This window comes from Herpailurus yagouaroundi, unplaced genomic scaffold (genome assembly GCF_014898765.1).
Source record: "Herpailurus yagouaroundi ecotype Mexico unplaced genomic scaffold, PumYag 222, whole genome shotgun sequence".
Classification (NCBI taxonomy): Eukaryota; Metazoa; Chordata; class Mammalia; order Carnivora; family Felidae; genus Herpailurus; species Herpailurus yagouaroundi.
Genome location: NW_024412453.1, coordinates 16,632,240 through 16,654,355, shown reverse-complemented (window position 1 = coordinate 16,654,355; position 22,116 = coordinate 16,632,240). Strand labels below are relative to the sequence as shown.

The 22,116-nt window shown below is 48.2% G+C and overlaps 1 protein-coding gene across 5 annotated transcripts in view; it reads right to left on the bottom strand.

Annotated features, from left to right (window-relative positions):
- CREBBP (CREB binding lysine acetyltransferase) overlaps positions 1–22,116 on the bottom strand; it is a 126,337-nt gene that overhangs the window by 38,967 nt on the left and 65,254 nt on the right. For all 5 annotated transcript variants that reach the window (XM_040459185.1, XM_040459182.1, XM_040459184.1 and 2 more), the window contains 8 exons: positions 13,458–13,698; positions 12,020–12,133; positions 4,463–4,705; positions 3,070–3,172; positions 2,698–2,844; positions 1,943–2,060; positions 1,071–1,242; positions 695–739 (listed from right to left, as the gene is read on the bottom strand). In XM_040459185.1, coding sequence (XP_040315119.1) covers positions 695–739; positions 1,071–1,242; positions 1,943–2,060; positions 2,698–2,844; positions 3,070–3,172; positions 4,463–4,705; positions 12,020–12,133; positions 13,458–13,698 — 1,183 coding nt within the window. The remainder of the gene's footprint in view (positions 1–694; positions 740–1,070; positions 1,243–1,942; positions 2,061–2,697; positions 2,845–3,069; positions 3,173–4,462; positions 4,706–12,019; positions 12,134–13,457; positions 13,699–22,116) is intronic.

The following is a 22,116-nucleotide window of genomic DNA, read 5'->3' as shown; positions in this document are numbered from 1 at the left end:
TTCCTCCGACGGAGCTAGCCGGGCGCCCCGAGGTTGCCAGCAACTTTTACAATGACCTCTTCTCCTGTCTCAGACTACTCTGGCACAAAGCTGCAAGGCCTTGCTGTGGAATCCCCTGGAAGTCGCCACCTCTTCTCAAAACCTGGAAAAATATCCTACTGTTCCAGTCCCAACTGGACAAGAGCTGTAAAAGCTGTGAAATGCCCCTCTCCATGAACTCCAACGACCGCCTCCGCCACAAACCCCACAGACCCTCAAGTCCAGTCCAGACTGGCTGCGGCGCCCCAGCCTCTCGAGGAGCACAGACACACGCTCTTCTGCCCGCACCACCCTCCCGCCCCCGGCCGGCTCCACGCTCTCCTCTGCAACATTCACAAATGTTTCCTTCCCCCACCTGCAATGCTTCTTGAGGTGACTCTTCCTAAGAGAAATAGACCCTCCTGTCCATTAAAAAAAAAAAAAAAAAGCCTAATCCCACTTCCTATCTCCCTGGAGAACTTTCTTATGGTCTTCTAGCTTCCAAACACCACAGATACTCATACTGCCTGTGGAACTGAATTCTGGTCATCAGCAAAAGGAACAGAGGGAATAACAAGGAGCTATAAAGAAATACAGAGGGGAAGAGGAAAAGCGAATGAACTCTGTGACTATTCAACGTTAAGCCAAAATAGGATTCACAACAATAGTTCGATACCTTGAGAAACCTGCACGCGATTCACTGGCAGGGGCATGGGTCCATCTAGAATGGCAGAAAAAAATCAGTCATTTAAAATAATCCCTCATTTGGGAATAAAGAATTTTATCTTCAGAACTTCAAACTTAAAGGGAAAACCAGTCAACGGGTCTAAAAGCACTGTGCATTCTGAGGCCAGCACACACCCTTAAAAGGGTCCCTCCACGAGAGACTCAATGTCCAAACACAGGCCAAGGCGGAAGGCCACGGCCACTACCACTGTTTCCAAAGCACGGGCTCCCTGAGAACATAATTCTACATGCTGGGAAATATACCCCAAACACAAAGGGAAGAACAAGCCAGCAGACTAAGGGCTGGCAGAAAGAAAAGTCCTTACTTGGAGGCCTCACAGGTTGTGCCTGCGGAATCCCAGGGGGCTGTGCCCCGGGGGCTGGTAGGGCCGGCTGGTTACCCAGGATGCCTTGTTTGTGTAAACGTGACCTCCGCTTTTCTTCTAGTTCTTTTTGTATCTTGTAAATTTTTTCTGCCAGTAAGTGATAGTATTCATCCTGAAGAGCAGTGATAACATTCAATGTTAGGCAGTGAAAGCTATAAAAACCCCAATGATCTGTGTTAGATGTTCTAACAACCTAATGAACTTTTACATTAGGGACACGGGCAAAGGTAAGCATTCCGCGCTTCTGGTCCGTTTTGTAGTCCCGAGTAAGCTCTAGTCCTGACGGGGGGGGGGGGGGGGGGGCGGGGGGCTCCAACTCACAACCCCGAGATCAAGGGTCATGTGCCCTACCAGCTGAGCCAGCCAGGAGCCCCCAGTATCCAGCACTTCTAACCGATACACCTAAGGCCCAACTTCATGGTGAACACCTCGTGACATGACAGGACTTATCAGGCAGGGGGTCCTAACTGAACGCACGTCACATTTCACTCCACAGTCGAATCACTTCTTGGATATTCGACACCGGCAGTGACACAGTATGAGCGTTATAAAGAGTACCCACTGTGGAGCACATCCAAGGATAAAACACAACTCTCCATGCCCCGGTCACCACTGTAGCGGTGACATCTGTAGTCAAACAAGAGAGCGGTACAGGGGTTTCAGGTCCTGTCTGGGATGTCTCTCTGGTCAGCATCCCCGAGGTGATGAGTCTACCTGACTAGCAGATTCCCCTATTTCCAGACAATGAGCCGGACAGATGCAGTTCTATCTACTGTAGGTGCTGTGCGGCTGGAACACGTATGGCACCCTACCCTGCTGTTGGCGGACTCATACATGTCCCCCTCCACTTTCTTAGCATAGGCCACCAGGTTCTCCATGCGGCGATCCTTCAGGGCTGCCGGGTCAGGGGTTGGGAAGATGGCTTGGACCCTGGAAAGACAACACACTCCGTCAACAGACTTTCGGTATACCATCAGTACCTTGTTATTTTATACAACTGTTTCTCACAAACAATTTTCACTAAAAAGAGAAAGGCAAACAAAACCACTCCAAGGGGATCAGACTGACCCACTTCACCTCTGATTTAACTTAACTAGCCTGAGAAAGTGAACTGCTGACTTCCTCTCTGTTACCACAATGTATGGTGGCACTATCGTGTCCTCTGTATTCACCAGGCTCAAACTCCCCCGATTCTCCGGGGCCTCCATGATTATAATCTTGAGCCCTAAAACAAGGCAAAGCTTCTGAACTAATCCCAGCTCCCCGTTGCATGCCAGAGCTCAGAGGACAGAAGGTCTGGCCACACTGGGAGTCCCGACCTCTGCGACGTGGGTCACAGCACAGGCCCTGCTGCAGGGACTGCAATTCTGTGGCCTGCCGGCAGTGGCTGTGGCTCCCTAAATAAGCATGCGACCCTCTTCAGCTGCTAGGGCACTGTCTGTCACCTGGGGCCCAGGGGACCGCTCAGGAGTTAAATCGGACATCAGTGAAACTGCACAGCTGTCGCACTGCTGTCAGCCATGACATGTTCCCGTCATATGTGAACACGGGTGAGGCGGGCACATACAGTTTATGCACTAGGTGGCTCCGCAGGTCCTGAGTGACATGTTCGTGCCAGCTTTTCCGCACGCCGGTGCTGGAAGGAGGTGCCGCTGTGGGTATAGTGCTGAGGGTCCCAAGGTTTGCAGAGCCTGAGCCGTCGTTCATCAGTGGGCTGGGGAAAAACAAGACACTCAGTCCACCTAGCCAAGTGACACACATGTGCCTCATTTACATGAGGTTTTTCAACCACATGTGACATTTAGCAACCCCCTGCCCCCTGCCATTTAAGCTATCTTCACCATCACCCATTTAGAAAGAACCCCAATTTTGTGATTCCCAACCCACTTGCGTGTGCGACCGTCGCTCAGAGAGGAGCCGACTGAAACGGGGGTCTTACTTTGTGGCCCCGAGGGAAGTTGGAAGAGCTGATTCTGAAATCAAGTTTGGCGGCTGCTGATCTGTTGTTATTCCTCCTGCTGGAATGTTCATTGGGTTATTTCCTTTAAAGACAGAAAGAAATCCACCAAGTCGTAAATTATAATCCACCCCTCACAGTTCCGGTAACAGGTCAAATCACCATGTAAGTCATTCTCCTGAGTTATGACAATAACCACTACGGCAGGAACTCTGGAAGCTGTTTCTCCGGTAACAGCCATCAACTTGAACCAGTTCCGCGGCAGTCTCCTCCTCACTGCATTTTAAGTAACCCAGATGAGGCGTGCGTGGAGGCCGGCGGGCGCCCTAGGTGTGCTCTAGGGCTGTGACGCAAATTATAAGCGATCCCCTCCGAGCCTCAGACTTTTACGCCGGCTTCATTAACACCATGCCCTGAACAACTAAACTGACCTGTGTCACACAGATTTGGGTCAACTTTTCTTCTATCAGAAAATAAAATCAAAGAAGTAATGTGCACGTGAAAACACTTGTGTACAGGGTTCCCATTAAAGTAAGAAAAAGTTGACAGAGGTTACAGGTCTTGTCCCAAATTATATCCTCAAGTAGGAGTGGAGTCACTTTAGCACTCAGGTCTGAGGGCTCCAACCCAGTCTCCTGGCCGGGAGAAGTTAGTGTGCATTAGGGCAGTTGGGTCCCCCCCACCCCCGCCCCCCGCCCCCCGCCCCCCGCCAAAAGCAATAAATGAGTTGTTTTTAATCGTCATTCTTAAGGTTAAAAGACTTACTCTATTAGGAAAACAATAAAACTAACACAACCATCTTGACCTGACGGACCTAACTGCTTGGCTTAAGCCTGACTTTAAGAGCAATGTGTCAATTTACAGAGAAATGCTAAGAAAACAGTATGCAAACATGGCAAAAACTGTGGAGATACCCCGGCCAATGAGCTGACATGACACCAGGAAACACCATTACGGGGAGAGAGGCCGGGACGGGAGGTGCTGGGGGACACTCCTGCCAACCTGCCCACGTCTGGGCCGGTCACCTCGCACTGTGGGTGGGGGGAGCCGGCAGACCAGGTACAGGCTCCCCCTCAGGAGGGCACTCTAACAGGTGGGACTCGGCATTGTGAGCCACTGAATGCCCTTCGTGAAAACCGTCCCGACAGGAGCGGCACGGCCATCAAATGTCGGCTCCTGTGCAAATGCTTTTCTTCTCACAAGCCTGTCACATCTTCCTTGCACTCATACTTCAGCCTTTCCCCGGAAGTTTTCTATTTCAAGGATTTAAAAGATATCATCATCATAATTTATATGTATATTGTTTTGAATTTAAAGTAAAAACAGTAACTGAAAACAGCCGGACGAACGAGCTCTCGAGAGTCCCTTTACCTACCCAGGGGGTTGAGAGTCCTCATCTGCTGGTGACTTTGAGGCTGTGCTGGTTGCTGGCCGGGAACCTGAGGCTGCAGCTGCGTCTGGGGCTGGTTCAGGTAGGGGAGACCAAGGGCAGCATACGCGCGCTGCATGGAGCTGGGGTCTATGGGATTCGGGTTACTCAGCGAAGCGGCGTTCTGCTGGCCTGTGCCGACAGAACCGATCGTGTTCTGAATCCCACTAGCTGGAGACCCCAGGATGGCTAGAAGAACAAACAGACACACAAACAAGAAAGGTAAGTAAAACGGAGAAGGCCACACGTGACTGAAAAACGACCGAGAAGCAAGTACAATTGTATCGAGAGACTATCCACCCGCGTCCCGAGGCAACAGATCACGGCTACCGAGGAAGGAGCTGTGCAGACAAAGGGACCCTCGTCTAGTCGTGTATTCTGCACAGCAGCAGTTGGGGAGCAACAAGACCCAGAAAAGCCAAGCTTCTTTCTATGTCAGAAGGCAACAGCCCACAGAATCAGAGCTCCCTTAAGGACAATCACATATGAAATCTAGACGCTCAGAAGTCTGTGCCAGGGGGAGTAGCAAACGCGTTGTCGACAAGAGACAGTGTTCTGATTGGGGGCGGTGTGGGCAGCTCGTCTGCCACCACGGACATGACCTAAGGGGGGCCTCTGTGGCTGCCACTCTCCCTGGGGTCCTGCACTGCTCACCTGCACGGGTACAGAGGATGAAACAAGGAGCAGAGTGATACCCAGTTGGTCAGTTTTGTTACTCATTTTAATAACTCTATGACAAAATCTATCTCATGACAAAATCGCAATTCCTCACAACCTATGGGCACAGTGGCATTAACCCACACGTCTTTCCTACGGCTTCCCATGCAGGAAGGCCCCCTACTGAGCGGTCTGGCTATCTAAAGATGCTGAAGAAAAAACTGTATCAGCTGACTGACGTAGCCAAAAAGAACGGGTGGAACGAGGCTTGGTGGATTTGCATTTCCCCAGGTGTCACCTCAGCACCACTGAGGACGGCACAGCCTCAGCTTCCACCACCTGGCCTAGTGACGGCAGGGCATCCCCTCTGGGTACTCCATGTATCGGGCCGATCCCAAAAGGCCGAAGAAAAATCTGTGGCCACACAGAGAACCCCATTCCCAAGGACTTCAGAGTTAACAGAGAGGACCCCAAATTTGCATCTCCTTGGCCCCTTGGAGTTCAATTCATCCCTCTGTCCGTCCACCCCAATCTCCACATTTGGTGGGCACTTGCCATAAGGCAGAAGTTTTACGCGCTACTATCTATTCTTATTCTTAAGATTTCCCTTCTTTCCAACTCCTCCCAACTTTGGTCACGTTATACACAGTAGCTTATAACTGATACTATAACATATGATCTTTGATACATTAAGCAATACCACAAAGGTCTCCTTTCATATTGAGACCATTGCGTGTAACAATAATATTCTCACATTCAACCATCAGTGCAACCGATGTGTAACATAAGCACAGTGTAACATAACACTGTGTAACAGTGTAACACAGTGTAACATAAACAACTCACATTACTTATCAGAGTATTTTAATTAACCCTAAACGTGTAAGAAAAAAAGATCTTGGTAATTACATATTCCATACTATTAACTTTTCTAATAAAGACATTCAGATCTCAAACTCATTAACACTCATTAGACAAAATCACGCACACCAAGCACCTCGTTATTATAAGTGAGAAGCGATTCCCAAGGTACACTTTATGACAGGCGTGCAGCCCAAGTCATGTATGATTTCTCCAGAAGTATTTTCTCTAATAGTTAATACTCCCCCAAACGTTCAACACGTGCCCACCATATTCCTAAAACTGACCACGCCAAATCAAAGACCTCTGATGTTACAAGGAAAGTAATCCTGGGAGGAAGATGAACTGTTCTCTCACCCAGGGGTAAAGAACAGACCCAGACTGCATTTGCTGCACACAGGGATGAACTGCGGAGAGGAACTAAAAGAAAGATGCTATCCACGTGGCCTCCGTTTCAGGGTGAAAAACCAGCGACTTCTTCCTTCTCTTTTCCACTCTCATCCATCAGGCCCCAAATGCATCCCTTCCCCCCAAATGCCTCCTCCCCCCAACCTTAGGGTGAATGCCACTCGCTAGGCAAAGGCCATTTATGGGGAAGCCAGAACCTCCCACGGAAGCTGCTGACATGGTCACTGTATTTTGTGTTTGTTAATAGCATTTATTTTCTACGTGTAAACACTATTGTATTTTCTTATTAAACAAAAATACAGTATCTGTCAGAAGACAAGTAAGCATCTGGTAGCTGACAATCCTAACAATCCAGAGGCATGGCAAAGAAAGCATAAATTAAAAAAAAAAAAAAAAAAAAAGGTCTCCGACATGTAAGCATGGTCCAATTTGAGTCCAAATGCTGTTACAGTGGGACACAAATACCTCAGGGTAACGGAATGCACACATTTACTAGAGGAGTCGTGACTGGCTGAAAGAGGTGTCACCAGGTAAAAGTGACCACAAAACCCATTCTGTGAGCTCAAGGCACTACCCCCTGCCAGAAGTTCTCCTCATCTGTCGGGCGGCAGCAAGGCTTCCCGGAACTTGCACAACGCCTCCCGGGTCTCTGCTTCTTTGTGGGCACTCGCTCACTGCACAGAGGGTGCGTGTGGACTGTGTGGGGCGCCCTGCTAGGCTCCAGGACGCGAGCACCAAGTCTGCACTCACAAAGAGAGAACAGATTAACCTAATAATCCGCTAAGGAACGGGAAACGGCAGCTCTGGACCCTGGAGCGGAGAAACCACACGCGTCTTCCCCGAGCCCGTCCACTCCCCGGAGGCAGTGTGCTCACAAAGCCCAGCACAAAGCCCCGGAAAGGCCCTAGCGGAGTCCGGAGTTGGGGGCACGGCGGCAGGGTGGCGGAGCGACGGCCGTCCGAGGGCCCTGGCAGTGCCGCGGGCCTTGGGACTGAGCCAAAGTCAGGAGCGCCAAAAGCAGCGACGCCTCGTTTATCGGCACGAGGGAGAACGAGGCCTTCCACGTTGATCCCCGTCACACATTACTGACGGCTACCTCTTTAAATGTCCCAACCTCGTGCTCTTTTCCCCATTTGTCCATCTTCCTTCCTTTCTCGGAGCCCAATGCTGTATTTCACGCGCGATCCGCCACTTCGCACGGTGTCTCGGCACCTGAGTGTGGCTCTCCTGCCGGCAGCACGTCTTCAAACCCCCCCTCACCTCCACTGCCCCAGCTAACCTGGGCGCCCACGACCTAGGAAATAAACGGCCACATTCTACAGTGGGCTCTTTTGAGGACCCGCCTGCCACTTCTTAAGTAGGTCCTCCCCCAGAGGGAACAGAAGACCGTTCCAATGACCGGTCCCACATAGGGCATGCGGCGGACATTCAAGTCCCCGGTCATTCTCAGCAAAACTCAACTCAATCTGAAAATCCACGGAAAACCGACACAAATCAAACTCCAAAGCTTTGTCGGCGTGGTGGGAAATACACCACAAAGCACGTAAAGCAGCTACTGCTTAGATTTCTACGGAAAACGTCGTGCTGGAATTTACTCAGACCTGCAGACGTCTCCGCAGAGCGGTTCCTAGGCCACGGTGCCTTCCAGGTGTCGTGTGTACCGGAACGGCCTTCCTCTCATGCTTTTTTTTTTTTTTAAAGAAATCTCTACACCCAACATGAGGCTCGAACTCACAACCTCAAGAGTCACATGTTCTACAGACTGAGCCTGCCAGGCGCCCCTCCGGCATCCTCCCATGCCTGGTACAGGGCGGGACAACACAACACCAGAGCCCCAGGGCCAGACCTCTGGCACGGCCACCACCCGGCAACAACACAAAAGCCTCTGCAACACGTTTCCTTCGGAAGCCAAATGACTGAGAAGGGGCACACTGTGTTCAAAAGAGCAAGGTAAAAATTGCTCTGATGAAATACATCACCAGGCGGCTGGGTACTTCAATCAGGGGCGAGCAAGCCCACTGCTCTGCCCCTACAGCCACTCCGGTCCCACCGTCCCCCCTCCGCTCTCCAGCCCAACCGCCGTCTGTCAAAAGAGGTATTGGAAAATCTTGAAAGAGCCCTCAGGTGGAACAAGGGCCTGTTCAACCACCACTTACTGAGCACCGAGCAGGCTGCTCCATGAGGAAAAGTTTTAAAGAGGCAGATCTGGACTCGATACCAGGAAGGAAGGCTTCTCATGATCAGAAGTGCTTCAAATGGGAACAAACAGCCAGACCAAGTAGTGAGTGCCAAGCCAGTGGAGGTATTCAAGGAACAGGCCAGAGGACTACGGACTTAGACACTCTCAGTCCTCACACTGCGGCTCGGCCCGTGTCTAAGGCAGCTGTGGGCAGTGAGCCAGTCTGGTTTGGCTCTGAGGCTGGTCCTGTCCCATCTCTTCTGACAGTGCCCGTGGGATTCTGAGTGGGGAACCCCATGATTTCCCCAGGGAAAGACTCGAAACCTCTCAAGAGCTCCAGGACAGATAGACACCCAGCCCTTCAAGGCATGCAGGGCAGCACATCTCGGCTGTTAATGCAAATACTAATCATCTAGCAATTTGTTAAAATGCAGATTTTAATACAGGAGGTGTGGGATGGCCCGAGTTCCTGCAGTTCTAACTGGCCGGCCCGCAGTGCCTGTGCAGCCGGGTCGGAGGACTGTACCGCGTGGGGAGCAGGAACCGCAAGGATGAGGCGCCAGGAGTTTAAACAGGGAATTCGGTCGTGTGTCCACACAGCCCCAGTCCTCCGTGCAACCTGTGCACTGGAATTCGTTGTAAGTCAGATGCCAGGACTGACATTAGATATACACCTGGAAAACTCCTAGTTATTCCATAAAATCTGATTACCTCTATAAGGGAGGGATAACAGCTCAAGATCGGTGATGACACAACGTCTAGAAAACAACTCAAAGAAAAATCAAAACAAAATCTCGACAGAGGCCAAAAAGGCAACCAATGGTCTGGGACGGCTCCACAGAGGATGCCGGCAGATCCTGCCAACAGGGACGTCGATGGAAGAAGCGGGCAGCAGGCTGCGCGAGCGTATGGGAGCAACCTGCCCAAAAGCGTGGCTGTGGCAGATGCGCCTGGGTCTCAGGCAGCACCCGGGGGCCCTGACCTCTCGCCACAAACACCCCTCTCTCCCCGAATCACCTGGCCTGCACGGGAAACTCGGGAGTCCACGCTGGCTGTGCTGATGCCACGTGTGCCGTCCAGACTGTCCTTCCACCGCTATTCTGCGGACACTGGGCTCCACGAAGCCCCGCCTTCCACACATGCTGACCCTCCCCTCCAGGACTGCCGGGACCACTGACCCCGCCTGACCTCGCTCCTTCCTGGGTGCGACTGTCATGTCATTTTAGCGGATATATTCCACTCTGGACCCTGACTTTGAGCTGTCGGAGGGCTGGATCCACATTTCCTCTCTACTGCCCGACGCCGATGTGCACGCGCCACGAGCACAATTTGCTTTAGGACAGGAGAAACAACAAACATTTGTAGAAAACACACTGCTGACAATCTCTCACTCGCCACATCAACTCTTCCGCCCTCAGAAAACCACAGGGCTAGAGAGAGCCCAAAGAACACACTCAGGGCTGAAACCTGAAGTGAAGTACTTCAAACTTTCTTAAATGAGTGCTTTCATTTCTTTTACCAAAAAAAAATCACCAGAACCTTGCATAAAGTTGATGTAAATACTCCCGGTGACTTTATGCTATAAAATCACCGAGGTGACACCTCACGTTATGACTGGTAGAAACGCTGTGGTTGACCACTTCAGAGCACGCGCTGAATCAATTGTCACAACATTCAGGCAGTTACAAGGATGTTGAAAAAAGAACCCACATGCATTTCTTTAAAAAGAAAAAAAAAAACCACACAAGCGTTTCTTAAAAAGAGAAATCACAAAAGTTCAACATTGTCATGGCAACACATACTAAAAATAAAAGGTCCCAGAAAAGCCACACCCCCAAATCAGAAGTTCAGGATGAAGTCCTCACTTATTCGTGGAATAATTACTTCGGCACTTAAAAACCCTATTACTGAAACGTGTCCTAAAACACCAGAAAGTGTAACCACCACTATATACTAGTTAAAAAAAAAAACAGTTTTACACTGACTTTGAGGAAAAAGCGGCCTATTCCAGTAGAACTCCTGTCCCAAGTACACAGTTCTGAAAGCCCCAGATTGCTGGAACTTCGCTTCACGTAGGAGAGATCCCTGAAAACTGGGTGTGAATTCCCACTGTGGTCAATCAAAGACAAATTTAACTGATTCAGAAAAGTGCCTTTTAAAGGGAACTAAGCACGAGTCCTTGCGCAGGGAGGGAAGAGGACGGGCCCACAGGCGAAGCCCGTCCCACGCCGGGGCCGCCCTCTGGGGTGGGCGGGAGGGGGACGCGGGGGCCTCCCCGTGTGGCACCCACGGCACCCTTAGGGACGAAGCGCTGGCCAGCGCGCCCTATGCCCCAAGGAAACGACCAGAGACACGGCAGCACAGGCTGCCCAGGCAGCAGCGGGGCGTCGAGGAAGACGATCAAGAAGAACGAGAGCGACGAACGCGCAAACAAGATGGCGCAGACGAGATGGAGGAAGATGTGCGAGACTGGGCGGTGCCGCGGGTCCCTGGAGCAGCCCCGGCCCGAGGGGCGACCTGACACTGGAGGGCACGTCCTAGCTGTCCAAACTGAGGGACACACCCAAAGACCACAAGGTTACCTCTGAAATGACAGGGAAGGGCTTAAAGTGGACAAGAGATGCTCATCCTCTCGCCGCTCTGGTGCCCACGGACGGCAGGGGCCTGGGGGCCACACTCAGGCCTCCTGAGCAGGGACCGGCGCTAGGCCGACCGCTAGGCCGACCGGCTAAGGACTACACAGAAGGCTCGAGAGACGACAGAACGATGGGGATGGTCAGGATGCGGCCAGTCCTGGGGCAGAGACTCAATCGGTGTCGAATAAGCTGTTAGTTACACAAACAGGTCTGGGCACTGCCTCTGCGCGGAGGAGGGAAAACCTCGAGGGTGCCTCCCTGACCCTGCCTACCTGGCTCATCTAGTACACAGCTCTCTCTAGACTCACTTCAGGACAAGGCGTTTCCAATTCCAAAGTAAGCGTCCCCTCTCTCTCCCCGCCCCCTGAAGTCACTGCCACTACAGTGACGCGACCTTCAAACGCTCAGAAACTGAGTGTCTGTCAAGGCATGGGAAGGCTGGTCAGGTCCTCTCTGTGATCACAGCGCCCCTCCTCCTGGCACTGCTCCGCTGCTGCCGACTCTAGTGCGGTGCTAGTGCGCGTGTGCGGGGGGCCGGGACGGAATTCCAAAATGGCCGTGCGCACCGTGCACACCGCGGGTCCGTCTCTCGCTAAGCTCAGCTTCCCCCTGGCGTCACTGTGCCGCTCCACGTCCATAGCTCTGCTCGCCACTACCCTTGGCGCTAGTGATTTCTGCCCTGCTTCCTGCCTCCTCTCCCGCACTCTCTTTAGAAAGAGCTGTTCTCACCTCCGAGCTTCTCTATCCCCAATGCTCACTTACTTTGTTGGTTTCGCTTGTCACTGGCATTTTTCAAAGGGAGGCAAACAGGACAGTCATGTCGTGTGCAGTTCTTCCAATGAGAGATGATTTGTCGTGAAGATGCACAATGGGCAACTATGACCAGAAAAACAACGAGATGTTATTTTTCTATCCAGATCGTCACACTTTCAATTACACCTAAATTATAATGCCAGATTCCATAAGAAAATGGTAACATGTGTAACCATAACACAGTACAGGCAGTCCTCAACTTACAAACAGGATGTTTTCCAAAAGTTTGTAAGTCAACTGTTGAGAATTCTGAACAAAAGTTTCCCATAGAAGCAATGCCATGAATGATGGTGAGTAAGATTCAGCCCACAAAACAAAAACTATCCGACCTGAAATACCGAACGGTTGGAATGAAAGGTAGGACAAATAATAATTACGTCGTGTCACTATTGAAAATAAAATTTCTACGTTATGTTGAAGGATGAAACCATCTAAATAAATACTGCAGTTCAAGAAATACATACAGAGAAGCACATGAGAAGTCTGTGGAGATTCTAAAGTGGACGCCGGTCACTTCTCTAAGTACTTGAGTGAGTGACAGAACCTAGTGGTTACTCTCAGTCTTGATTTTCACTCTGTACTAAGGCACTGTGATTTCTTTCTAAAGGCCCAGCATGACCCGCCCCTACTTCTCCATCAGGATCAGGGTTATGCTGGGGGCTCACATATGTCACCAAGGGAGAGAGGGAGGTCAGGGAGAGATTCTCCCTAAGGTTTAGGAGCACAAGTAAGAAGATAGAGAGGAGGATAAAGACGAAAGAAAGCACAGTTGTTAGTAAGAAACACTTTCCTCTGCAGACTCAAGGCGTCCGCCATAGAAGAGGGGGAAGGGAGCACAGGACGCGCCTGAATCACCCCCTTCTCGAGGAGAAGGCAGGAGGGGGCAGGGATGATACAGTGCACACGGTTTCCCATGTCACGGATCGTCACCTAGGACGACTCGGCTGGTATCCTGATCGGCCTCAAGACGAAAGGGCAGAGGAGCGAGGCGGGGGCCCCGCGGCCAGAACACATGAAACAGCTGCAAGACCGATGCTCGAGGTTCAGGGAAGGTGTGCGTGCGTGCCTGTGCCGCGCCGCCCGAAGAAAACCGGAGCTAGACACGTATGATGAAGACAGGGCTCAAGAAGTGACCAATGTCTTCCGTGACAGAGGAAGAAGAAAGAGAACAGAGGCAGGGCGCAGCCTGGCCCAGTAAAAGCGCACAGAATCTTAGGAAACCAAACCGCCGTCGTCCCAAGCAGGTAAGCGTCCCAGCGGCACGTGACGGGCTGGTACGTGGGGACGTAGGTTCTAGGAACCTTATTCACGAGAGAGCTACTGAAGGACACTACAGACAAATTTCATCCTAAGCCATGCCACCAGGATTTCAGAAAACAGCACTTACCTTGACAGGCTTTCCCAGCCTGACAGTGTGTCATGTGATTCAAAACATTCTTCATGGTTCGGCAATGCGGGAGAGAGCAGGCCCGAACTTCTCCGTTCGCTTGTTCTCGTCTCTGACACTTGTGAGCATGAAGCAGTAGAACCAGCTGCTGCTGTATCAGTTTGCGCTTTTCAGGATCTGCAGTGGGGCCTGCTGTGATCGCTTGTGTGGGTACAATTCCCACTGAAGTTTGCATCTGAGACTAAAATAAAACAAATCAATAAAGATACTTTAATAAGCTTCCAGAGGCCTAACTCATGTTCACTGTTTTTCAAACTCATGTTAAAGCTGATGGACCACACTGGCCACAGAGAGAAGGGGGCTGGCGTGGTTTTCTTCAACTCATCAGCAATTTTAAGGAAGGTCCAGGAGCACCGAAATAAGCCAAACCAACTCAGAGGGCTGATTACAGTTCACTCATGGGGCACCAGGGGGGCTCAGTTGGTTAAGCAGCTGACTCTTGATTTCAGCTCTGGTCACGATCTCATGATTCCGGGGAGAGAGAGCCCTTTATCTGGCTCTGTGCTGACAGCACAGAGCCTGCTTGGGATCCGTTCTCTTTTTTTCTGCTCCTCCCTGCTTGCACCCGTGTGTTCTTTTTCTCTCTTAAAAAAGTAAATAACAGGGGCGCCTGGGTGGCGCAGTCGGTTAAGCGTCCGACTTCAGCCAGGTCACGATCTCGCGGTCCGGGAGTTTGAGCCCCGCGTCGGGCTCTGGGCTGATGGCTCAGAGCCTGGAGCCTGCTTCCGATTCTGTGTCTCCCTCTCTCTCTGCCCCTCCCCTGTTCATGCTCTGTCTCTCTCTGTCCCAAAAATAAATAAACGTTGAAAAAAAAAAATTAAAAAAAAAAAAAGTAAATAACATTTGAAAAAATACAAATAAAACTAAAGTTCACTCATGTGCGAGCACCTCGGAGCAAGAAAACGACACCTGTTCTTTAACTGCAGTAACCTAAAGCCCAGCTTATTCTACGACCTACTCAAGTGCAGGAGAAGCTGTGGACTGGCTTAGCTCGAACCATAGGAAACTGCCGTTTTCATAGGCCCAGTGGCCCAAGGCTGGCAATTTCAAATGGTTCAACCTAATTAAGGGGACTGTCAAGGCCTGACCAATCACAGCCCAATGCAAATATCCAATACACCAGAAGCACCGGAGCCAGTGTGGATTTCATTATCTTGTGACCAGAAGGACGCCCTCACTCGTTACCTCTCCTCAGAGAATAATAGGACACTTAACATGACCCTGTGGTACAAGTGGTAATGCTCGTGAAATGCTTTGCCTTCTATTAAAATTTCAATGGACAATTTTTCTGACAATTGTTTCAAAAAGTGTCTGATGATCTGTGAATGTACAGAAACAGAGTTTAATTGCTTTCATCCTTGCAAACTAACAAGCCAGGGCGACCACTCCTCTTGACTGCAAAGCAAAGGGAAAAGGGGGCCCAAGGAGCCTTTTTACTCTTTGCAGATGGCCAATGCCCTTCAGACAAACTGCATGACACTCACGAAGCGAGAGGAATGGGACACTCCTAATATGCAACAACAGAGTCCAGAGTACAGGGGCTGCTCACCTTCTCTCGTGCAGGGACCCGTAAGGGCTCCCAGCTCCGTCTCCCAACACCCCCTGCCTTCCCTAAACCACACCACCTCTCGCACTTTTCAAATTAAGAGTCAAAACTATCTATCTGTTGGGGCGACTGGGTGACTCAGTCAGTTAAGTGTCTGACTCTTGATTTCAGCTCAGGTCAGGATCTCACAGTTCAAGGGATCAGCCCCACAGCGGGCTCTGCACTGACAGCAGAGAGTCGGCTTGGATTCTCTCTCTCCCTCTCTCTCTGCCCCTCGCCCACTTGCACTCTCTCTCTCTCTCAAAATAAATACATAAACATTAAAAAAAGCTACTTGCAATTAGGAGAAAAAAACTATACAAATATTTTTTAATGAGCCAAAGCTCATTTTTAAAAACTTACAGGGTTTTCTGTTTGGGTTTTATAAGAACTCAGAAAATAAGTACATAGAAAAGCCTCAGAAGCACAACTCCTGGAAGCCTAACTACGGTCTAAAGAAAAAGCAAAGTCCCAACTGAGAGGTTGAGCATCCTGACTGGAGAAGCATTTAACTTGTAAGAGAAAAGAACTTCTCTTCCTTATGTTTATTTTTTTGCTGGTTATAAAAGTATTATATACATGCTGCAGAAAATGTGAACAGCAACAGAGTTATGAAGGAAATAATTAACACTTGAAATCCCAATATCCAGGAGTCCACTACTTAACAGTGGATAGGTTTTTCTTCTTCCAGTCTTTTCATCCATGTATACGCATATGTACGAACCATAATCGATAGTCTTGTCCCCTCCCCCACCCACACACAAACACACACACGACTTGGTGTCTACTCCAGGCTCTGTCCCATATCGTTGTTTCATACGATATGACAGCATGATTTGTAATGAGCATACGGCTATACATTTATCCAATCTCCCACTGCTCAACATAAACCGTACCCTCACCCTTTTCTTGCAACTTAAATACAGCTTTGATAAATAGCCTCTGACTATGCCCCCAGCAACATTCAGTACTGATGTGAAAACTCTCCTCCTCGATCAGCTTACTCCCCCAGAGAGAAAGCCCAACCAGAAATCAACAGGAGTGGACAAATGCAAGAGGACCCTTGTTTAGGCCTCTCTCGTGCATTTATTACCAAAATTTCAAATATACAGTGAAGTAGACCAGTAAGGATACCATTATACACCTAACAAAAGGAACGATGCTTTAATACCCGTTAATACTTAGTCCATGTGCAAATTTCTCCAGTTGTCCCCAAAACACCTTTTAGAGTTGGTTTGCACAGATCAGGACCCGATTAAGGCCCATGCCCCATATTTGGTGGTGGTTGTTAAGGTTCTTCATCTACTGCCTCCCTCCCCCTTTTATTTTTTCATGATGCTGACTTGATGAAGAGACCACGTCAGTTGTCCTGCTATTTCCTAACATGCGGGGCGCCTGTACGGCTCAGTAGGTGGAGAGCCTGACTCTTGACTTCAGCTCGGGTCATATCTCATGCTTTCTGAGAATGACCCCTACATCAAGCTTTGCACTGATGGTGCAGAGCCTGCTTGGAATTTTCCCTCTCACCCTCTCTCCAAATAAATAAACCAACTTTAAAAAAAAAAAAAAGAAAGAAAGAAAAAAGAACTGAGATGTAGTGACATGTGATGCTCAACATCTTTAGAAAAAAATAAAAATATAAAATACAGAAATGCTACATACAAAGATATAAATCGTATAAAAGTCAGGTAAAACTCCTAACCTTACATTTAAATTATAAACAGACTGCTTTTGGGGCGCCTGGGGGGCTCAGTCAGTTAAGCATCCGACTTCGGCTCAGGTCATGATCTCGCGGTTTGTGAGTTCGAGCACTGTGTCGGGTTTTGCGCTGACAGTTTGGAGCCTGGAGCCTGCTTCGGATTCTGTGTGTCCCTCTCTCTCTCTGACCCTCCCCTGTTTGTGCTCTGTCTCTTTCTCTCAAAACTAAACACTACAAACAAATAAATAAATAAATATACTGCTTTTTAAGGTTACTAAAAATTAACGCACTGTGTCTCATTTGGGATGTTCTTCAGCATGTTTTGAACTATACTGACCTTACTTTGAAAGCCCACCACGTCGAAAGAGCATGGATGCAAAGTACAAGGCGCACGTGTGTCAGCAGATGCCTAACGAGCTCTACACATTGCAGACAGGGTCCTGGACAAAATGGAACAGAAGACCCATCTCGGGTGCCTGTGCTGGCCGTCCCGAGGACTTTGCACACCTGCGCAGGGCTAGTCCAGGGAGCGAGGCGTGTGCAAACGCAGGACACACTTCAGCACCTCCATTCGCAGACCGACGTCTGAGAGGACGAAGGAGCTACACAAACTGCAAGTTTCCCGAAATCTGTCAGAAACGCCCGTCAGGGGCTACCGACGACTTCTCTGCTCGGTGCTCCCCGCCCAGGCGGGCCGGGAAGTGAAGGAAAGTGCTCAGGCGAGAACCTCCCTTTAAACAAAAATCACTGCCATGTTGTAAGTTCGCTCACAAGAAGCGAATACGTTTTATGTACTTTTGCTTCTGTAACAGCCAAGAAAATTCTGAAAAACAGTAAAAATACAGGGAGAACCCATCTTGCCAGACACCAGAGGTACAGAGCTACAAAAGACACGTGTACACATGAAATGAGCAGACAGATCATCAGGTGTTGTCTCAAACTGGACAGCGATGGCAGCAATCTGTGACCCCTGCACCAACCTACATATAAAAATCAGCTCCAGGTGGATTACAGTGAACACAGATTAAAGGTGATAAAAGTACTAGAAAAAAATAAAGAATATTTTTAGAATGATGGGAAGAAAAAGTGAACACAAACAATAAAGTTTAAGTGAAAAAACTGAGGAGAAAAAAATAGTTTTTTTTAGAAGCAGAAATAGTCAAAAGACAGGACCACTGCCAAAACTGATGACATGTTGTCAAACTGTTGTCCAGAAAGGTTGTGGCATTTGTTATCCTAGAAAGAGCTCTGCGGAGGAAACAATTTAAAAAGATAACTACTCCGCTAAAAAGTTTGGGGGAAAAATGTACTGGCACCTTAACCGAGGACACACGAGTAAACAGCAAACGTAAAACATGTCCTGTGCCTCAGTGCCAGGACCCCTGGACAGAGTCAAGAGTCTGCCCAACCACTAGTGTGAAGAGGGCAGGCCTGGACACTCACACGCAGAAGTGCCAAGGTAGGCCTTCCTCACGTCATACTCAAATATTAACTCAAAATGAACCGAAGTCCTAACAGTGAGCACTGAAACCACAAAACTCTTAGCGAAATTGTAAGAGATTTTCATGACCTTGGATTAGGCAGTGAGTTCTTAGATATGCCACCAAAAACACGAACAATAGCCAACAACAAAGATAAACTGAATGTCATTAAAATTAAAAACGGTTCTGCTTCAAAGGCCACCCATGAGAAAGTCAAAGGACAGCCCAAAGAATGGGAGAAAATCATAGATGTGGTGGGGACTTGCATCTAAAACACACCAAGAACGTTCACAACTCCATGATAAAAAGACAAATAATCTAATTTAAAGATGGGCATAGGACCTGACTGCTTCTCCAAAGAAGATATACAAATGATCAATAAACACATGAATAGATGCTCAACATCATCAGTCATCAGCGCCATTAGCCACCAGGGAAACAGAAATCAGAACCACAAGGAAATACAACTTCACAACCCCAGCAGGATGGCTACAATCAATGATGACAGACAGATAGACAGACAGAAAGAGACAGAACACGTGTTGGTGAGCCTGTGGAAAACTGCACAGTGGAACCACTGTGGAGAACAGTCTGGCAGCTCGTCGGAAAGTTAACCTAGGGTCACCATGAGACCCAGCAATCCCCGCCCCCCCCCCAAGTATCTACCCAAGAGAAGCGAGAAATACGACCACACAAAAATGTGCACACGAATGTGTGTAGCAGCTTTATTCCTAACAGCCAAAAAAACCAGAAACAACTCAAATGCTCATTAACTGATGAATGAAAAAACAAAACGCGAAATATCCAAAATGGAGTATTATTCAGCCATGAAAAGGTACTGACACGTGCTACAGTATGAACTCTGAAAACATCATGCTCTGTGAAAACAGCCAGTCACAAAACAGCACACACTGTATAATACCATTTCTTTGAAATATCTAGAATAGGTAACTCTACGGGGGCAGAAAATACATTACTGGTTGCTTCTGGCCGGGGGGGGGGGGGGTGGTCACGGAAAATGAGGAGTGAGTGCAAATGGTACGGGGTTTCTCTTCAGGATGACAGAACTGTTCTAAAATTAATTGTGGTGATGGTTACAGAATGCACTAAACACCACTGAATTACACACTTTCAAGGCAGGAACTGTATGGTGTGAGTTATATCTCAATAAAATGGTTTTTAGAAAAGCACTCTCTCACCATCAAAAAAAAAAAAATGAAATTAAGATAAAAAGGCATTTTTCACCTACCAATCTGACCAAAATAAAAATATAACTGGTATTGATTAGGATATACAGGAAAAAAAAAAATCTCAGGTGCTGTGGCGATAATGCAACTGAGGGCGAACTCTGGAAAGCAGTCAGCATCCGAAAGGAAAGCTGCAGTGTTTTGAACCAATAGTTTTACTTCTTGTAACTTACTATCAGGGAGGTAAGAAACTGGGCTAGCACATGCACATGTCTGTGCAAAGAGAGGCCTCATATCTTGATTAAATTATTGAAAGTGGGAACACTTCTAAATCCTGTAGGTAGACTAGTTAAATTATGACTATAGACCTATTGAAATAATATGCAGCCATGAAAAATAAGGCAGACCTTAAGCGAACCCAGTCAAATCCATGGGAAGAAAGGCCCAGCCAAACTCCGTCCAAATCCTTGACCCCAACCCCCGCAAAGATTGTGAGACGTAGTGAAAGGATTGTTACATGAGGATAATAATAAAAATGGAGACCTTTATGCTCTCATGAAAAGCTGTCTATATTAAACATACTAAACTAAAAAAAGGAAGTTCTAAAATAAAACCATAAAATCATTGTTTTTCCTTATTAACTTTTTATGTTTGTACCTGTTCTTTAAAAAAACCTTGTTACAGGGGCACCTGGGTGGCTCAAGTTGGTTAAGTGTCCAACTCTTGATTTCAGCTCAGGTCATGATCTCACGGATTGTGAGTTTGAGCTCCGTATCTCCTCTACCCCTGCAGAGCCGGCTTGGGATTCTCTCTCTCTCTCTGCCCCTCCCCCACTTGCGCTTTCTCTCGTTCTCATTCTCTCTAAAAAGTAAGTAAATAAACAACAGCAACAAAAAATAACTTAAAAACTTTCTTATGATTATCTGGTGGTCATCCCTTCACAGGGGTGGGATCATGTTTATAATTATGTATGGTTTGAATGTTTTACAAGTGTCTACCTTTTTTTTTTTTTTTTTTTTAGTTAAAAACAATTTCCCACTGGTTTTTTTGGGTTTTTTTTTTTTTTTAGGTTTATTTATTTATTTTGAGAAAGAGAGAGAGAGAGGGAGAGGGAGAGACAGCGTGTACATGCACACAGGACAAAGACAGAGGGAGAGAGAGAATCCCATGCAGGCTCCAAGATGTCACACAAAGCCCGATGCAGGGCTCGAACTCATGAAATGTGAGATGGTGTTCTAGGCTGAAATCAAGAGTTGGATGCTCAACTGACTGAGTCACTTATGCGCCCCGCGTCTACCATTTTTATAACCAGAAAACATTCTACGTTGGAGAAAAAAGACATCAGAGAAATCAGTAGAAAACACTGAAGATTTTAATTTTAATATAAAATTTAAAACCGTCAAGGTCCCAGGTGATTAAGATGAGTATTTTGTAATGCAAAGGTGGTAAAGGCCTTTGTCAAAAGAAAATATAAAGCAGTGCTCCCTAACTAATCCCCAGTAAAACCTCTTGAAACACAAATTCCCCATTCCTCCCTCCCAAAGACTATGATTCACAAAGCTGATGTGGAACCAGAAGCATTTCTATCTGTTAAAGTTCCACAGGGGAGTGCTTTATCGTTTTAAGCTTTATACTTTTCCAGAATTTCCAAAATGAACATGCATGTACTTTTACAGTGAGAAGAAAACAAAACATTTAAAAGAAAAAAAGCACACGGTGAGTCTGAAGCAGTGGCAGACGGTTCCATAAAGGCAAAGTGCCAGAGGCCAGACTACCAAAGAATTGACAATTTCTCCCGGACCAAATCTGCTGGGAACAAATGCAAAGGCAATCAACAAACTAGGAAACAATAAGTGAAACACACAAGACAAAGCCAATAATCACCAGGTATTCTGTCTCTTCCTCTTGGTCGGTCTTTACTTCTCAAGTTCTCTGTGCCAGGCTCGGTGTTCAGCGCCCAACAAGCAGCAGCTCATTTAATACTCAATTGCCAAGGGAGGAACTAACTCGGGACCAACCCCAAGTTACAGGAGAAGTAACTGGGGCCCAGAAGGGGGTACCATATCCAGGCGGCATGCCTGGCGGTAGGAGCACAGTGGGTGATGGATCAATGGAGTCCCCCCAGCTCTTAACCTCTCTGGAGCTTACCTTGACAGAGGGCTAACCACCTTGCTTTTTTGTCAAGTGTTCTAAGAGAATCTAACAGAAAAACTGGAGAAAGACAGGAGCTAAGCCACTCAAGGAAGAAGTGCAAGTCTCTAAACCTAAGTACTTTAATTCTCACTGGTAATCAAAGAAGCACAAATCAAAATAAGGAAATACCATTTTCTCCTATCAAAGGACAGAGTGACAACCCCAGCCTCAGGAGAATTGTTTCATACTGGAGCCGGGCACGGAGCTTTTGCTGAAAGGCAAAATAACAGTATCCAGCAAAAGCCTTAAAATACAGGCAGTACGCATTTCTGGAACTTGAACGAGTTCACATGCAATTCCTCATCATGGAAGCAGGAGGTGAGTGTGCTGGAGAAGTCACAACGGTTCAATCACGATTCTACCCTGCACGTGAACACTGTAAGCCAGGAGTCACCGCACGTCAACACAAAGCGCACTGGCCCACAGCTGTGGGGGTGTAGAGCATGCTCGCCCC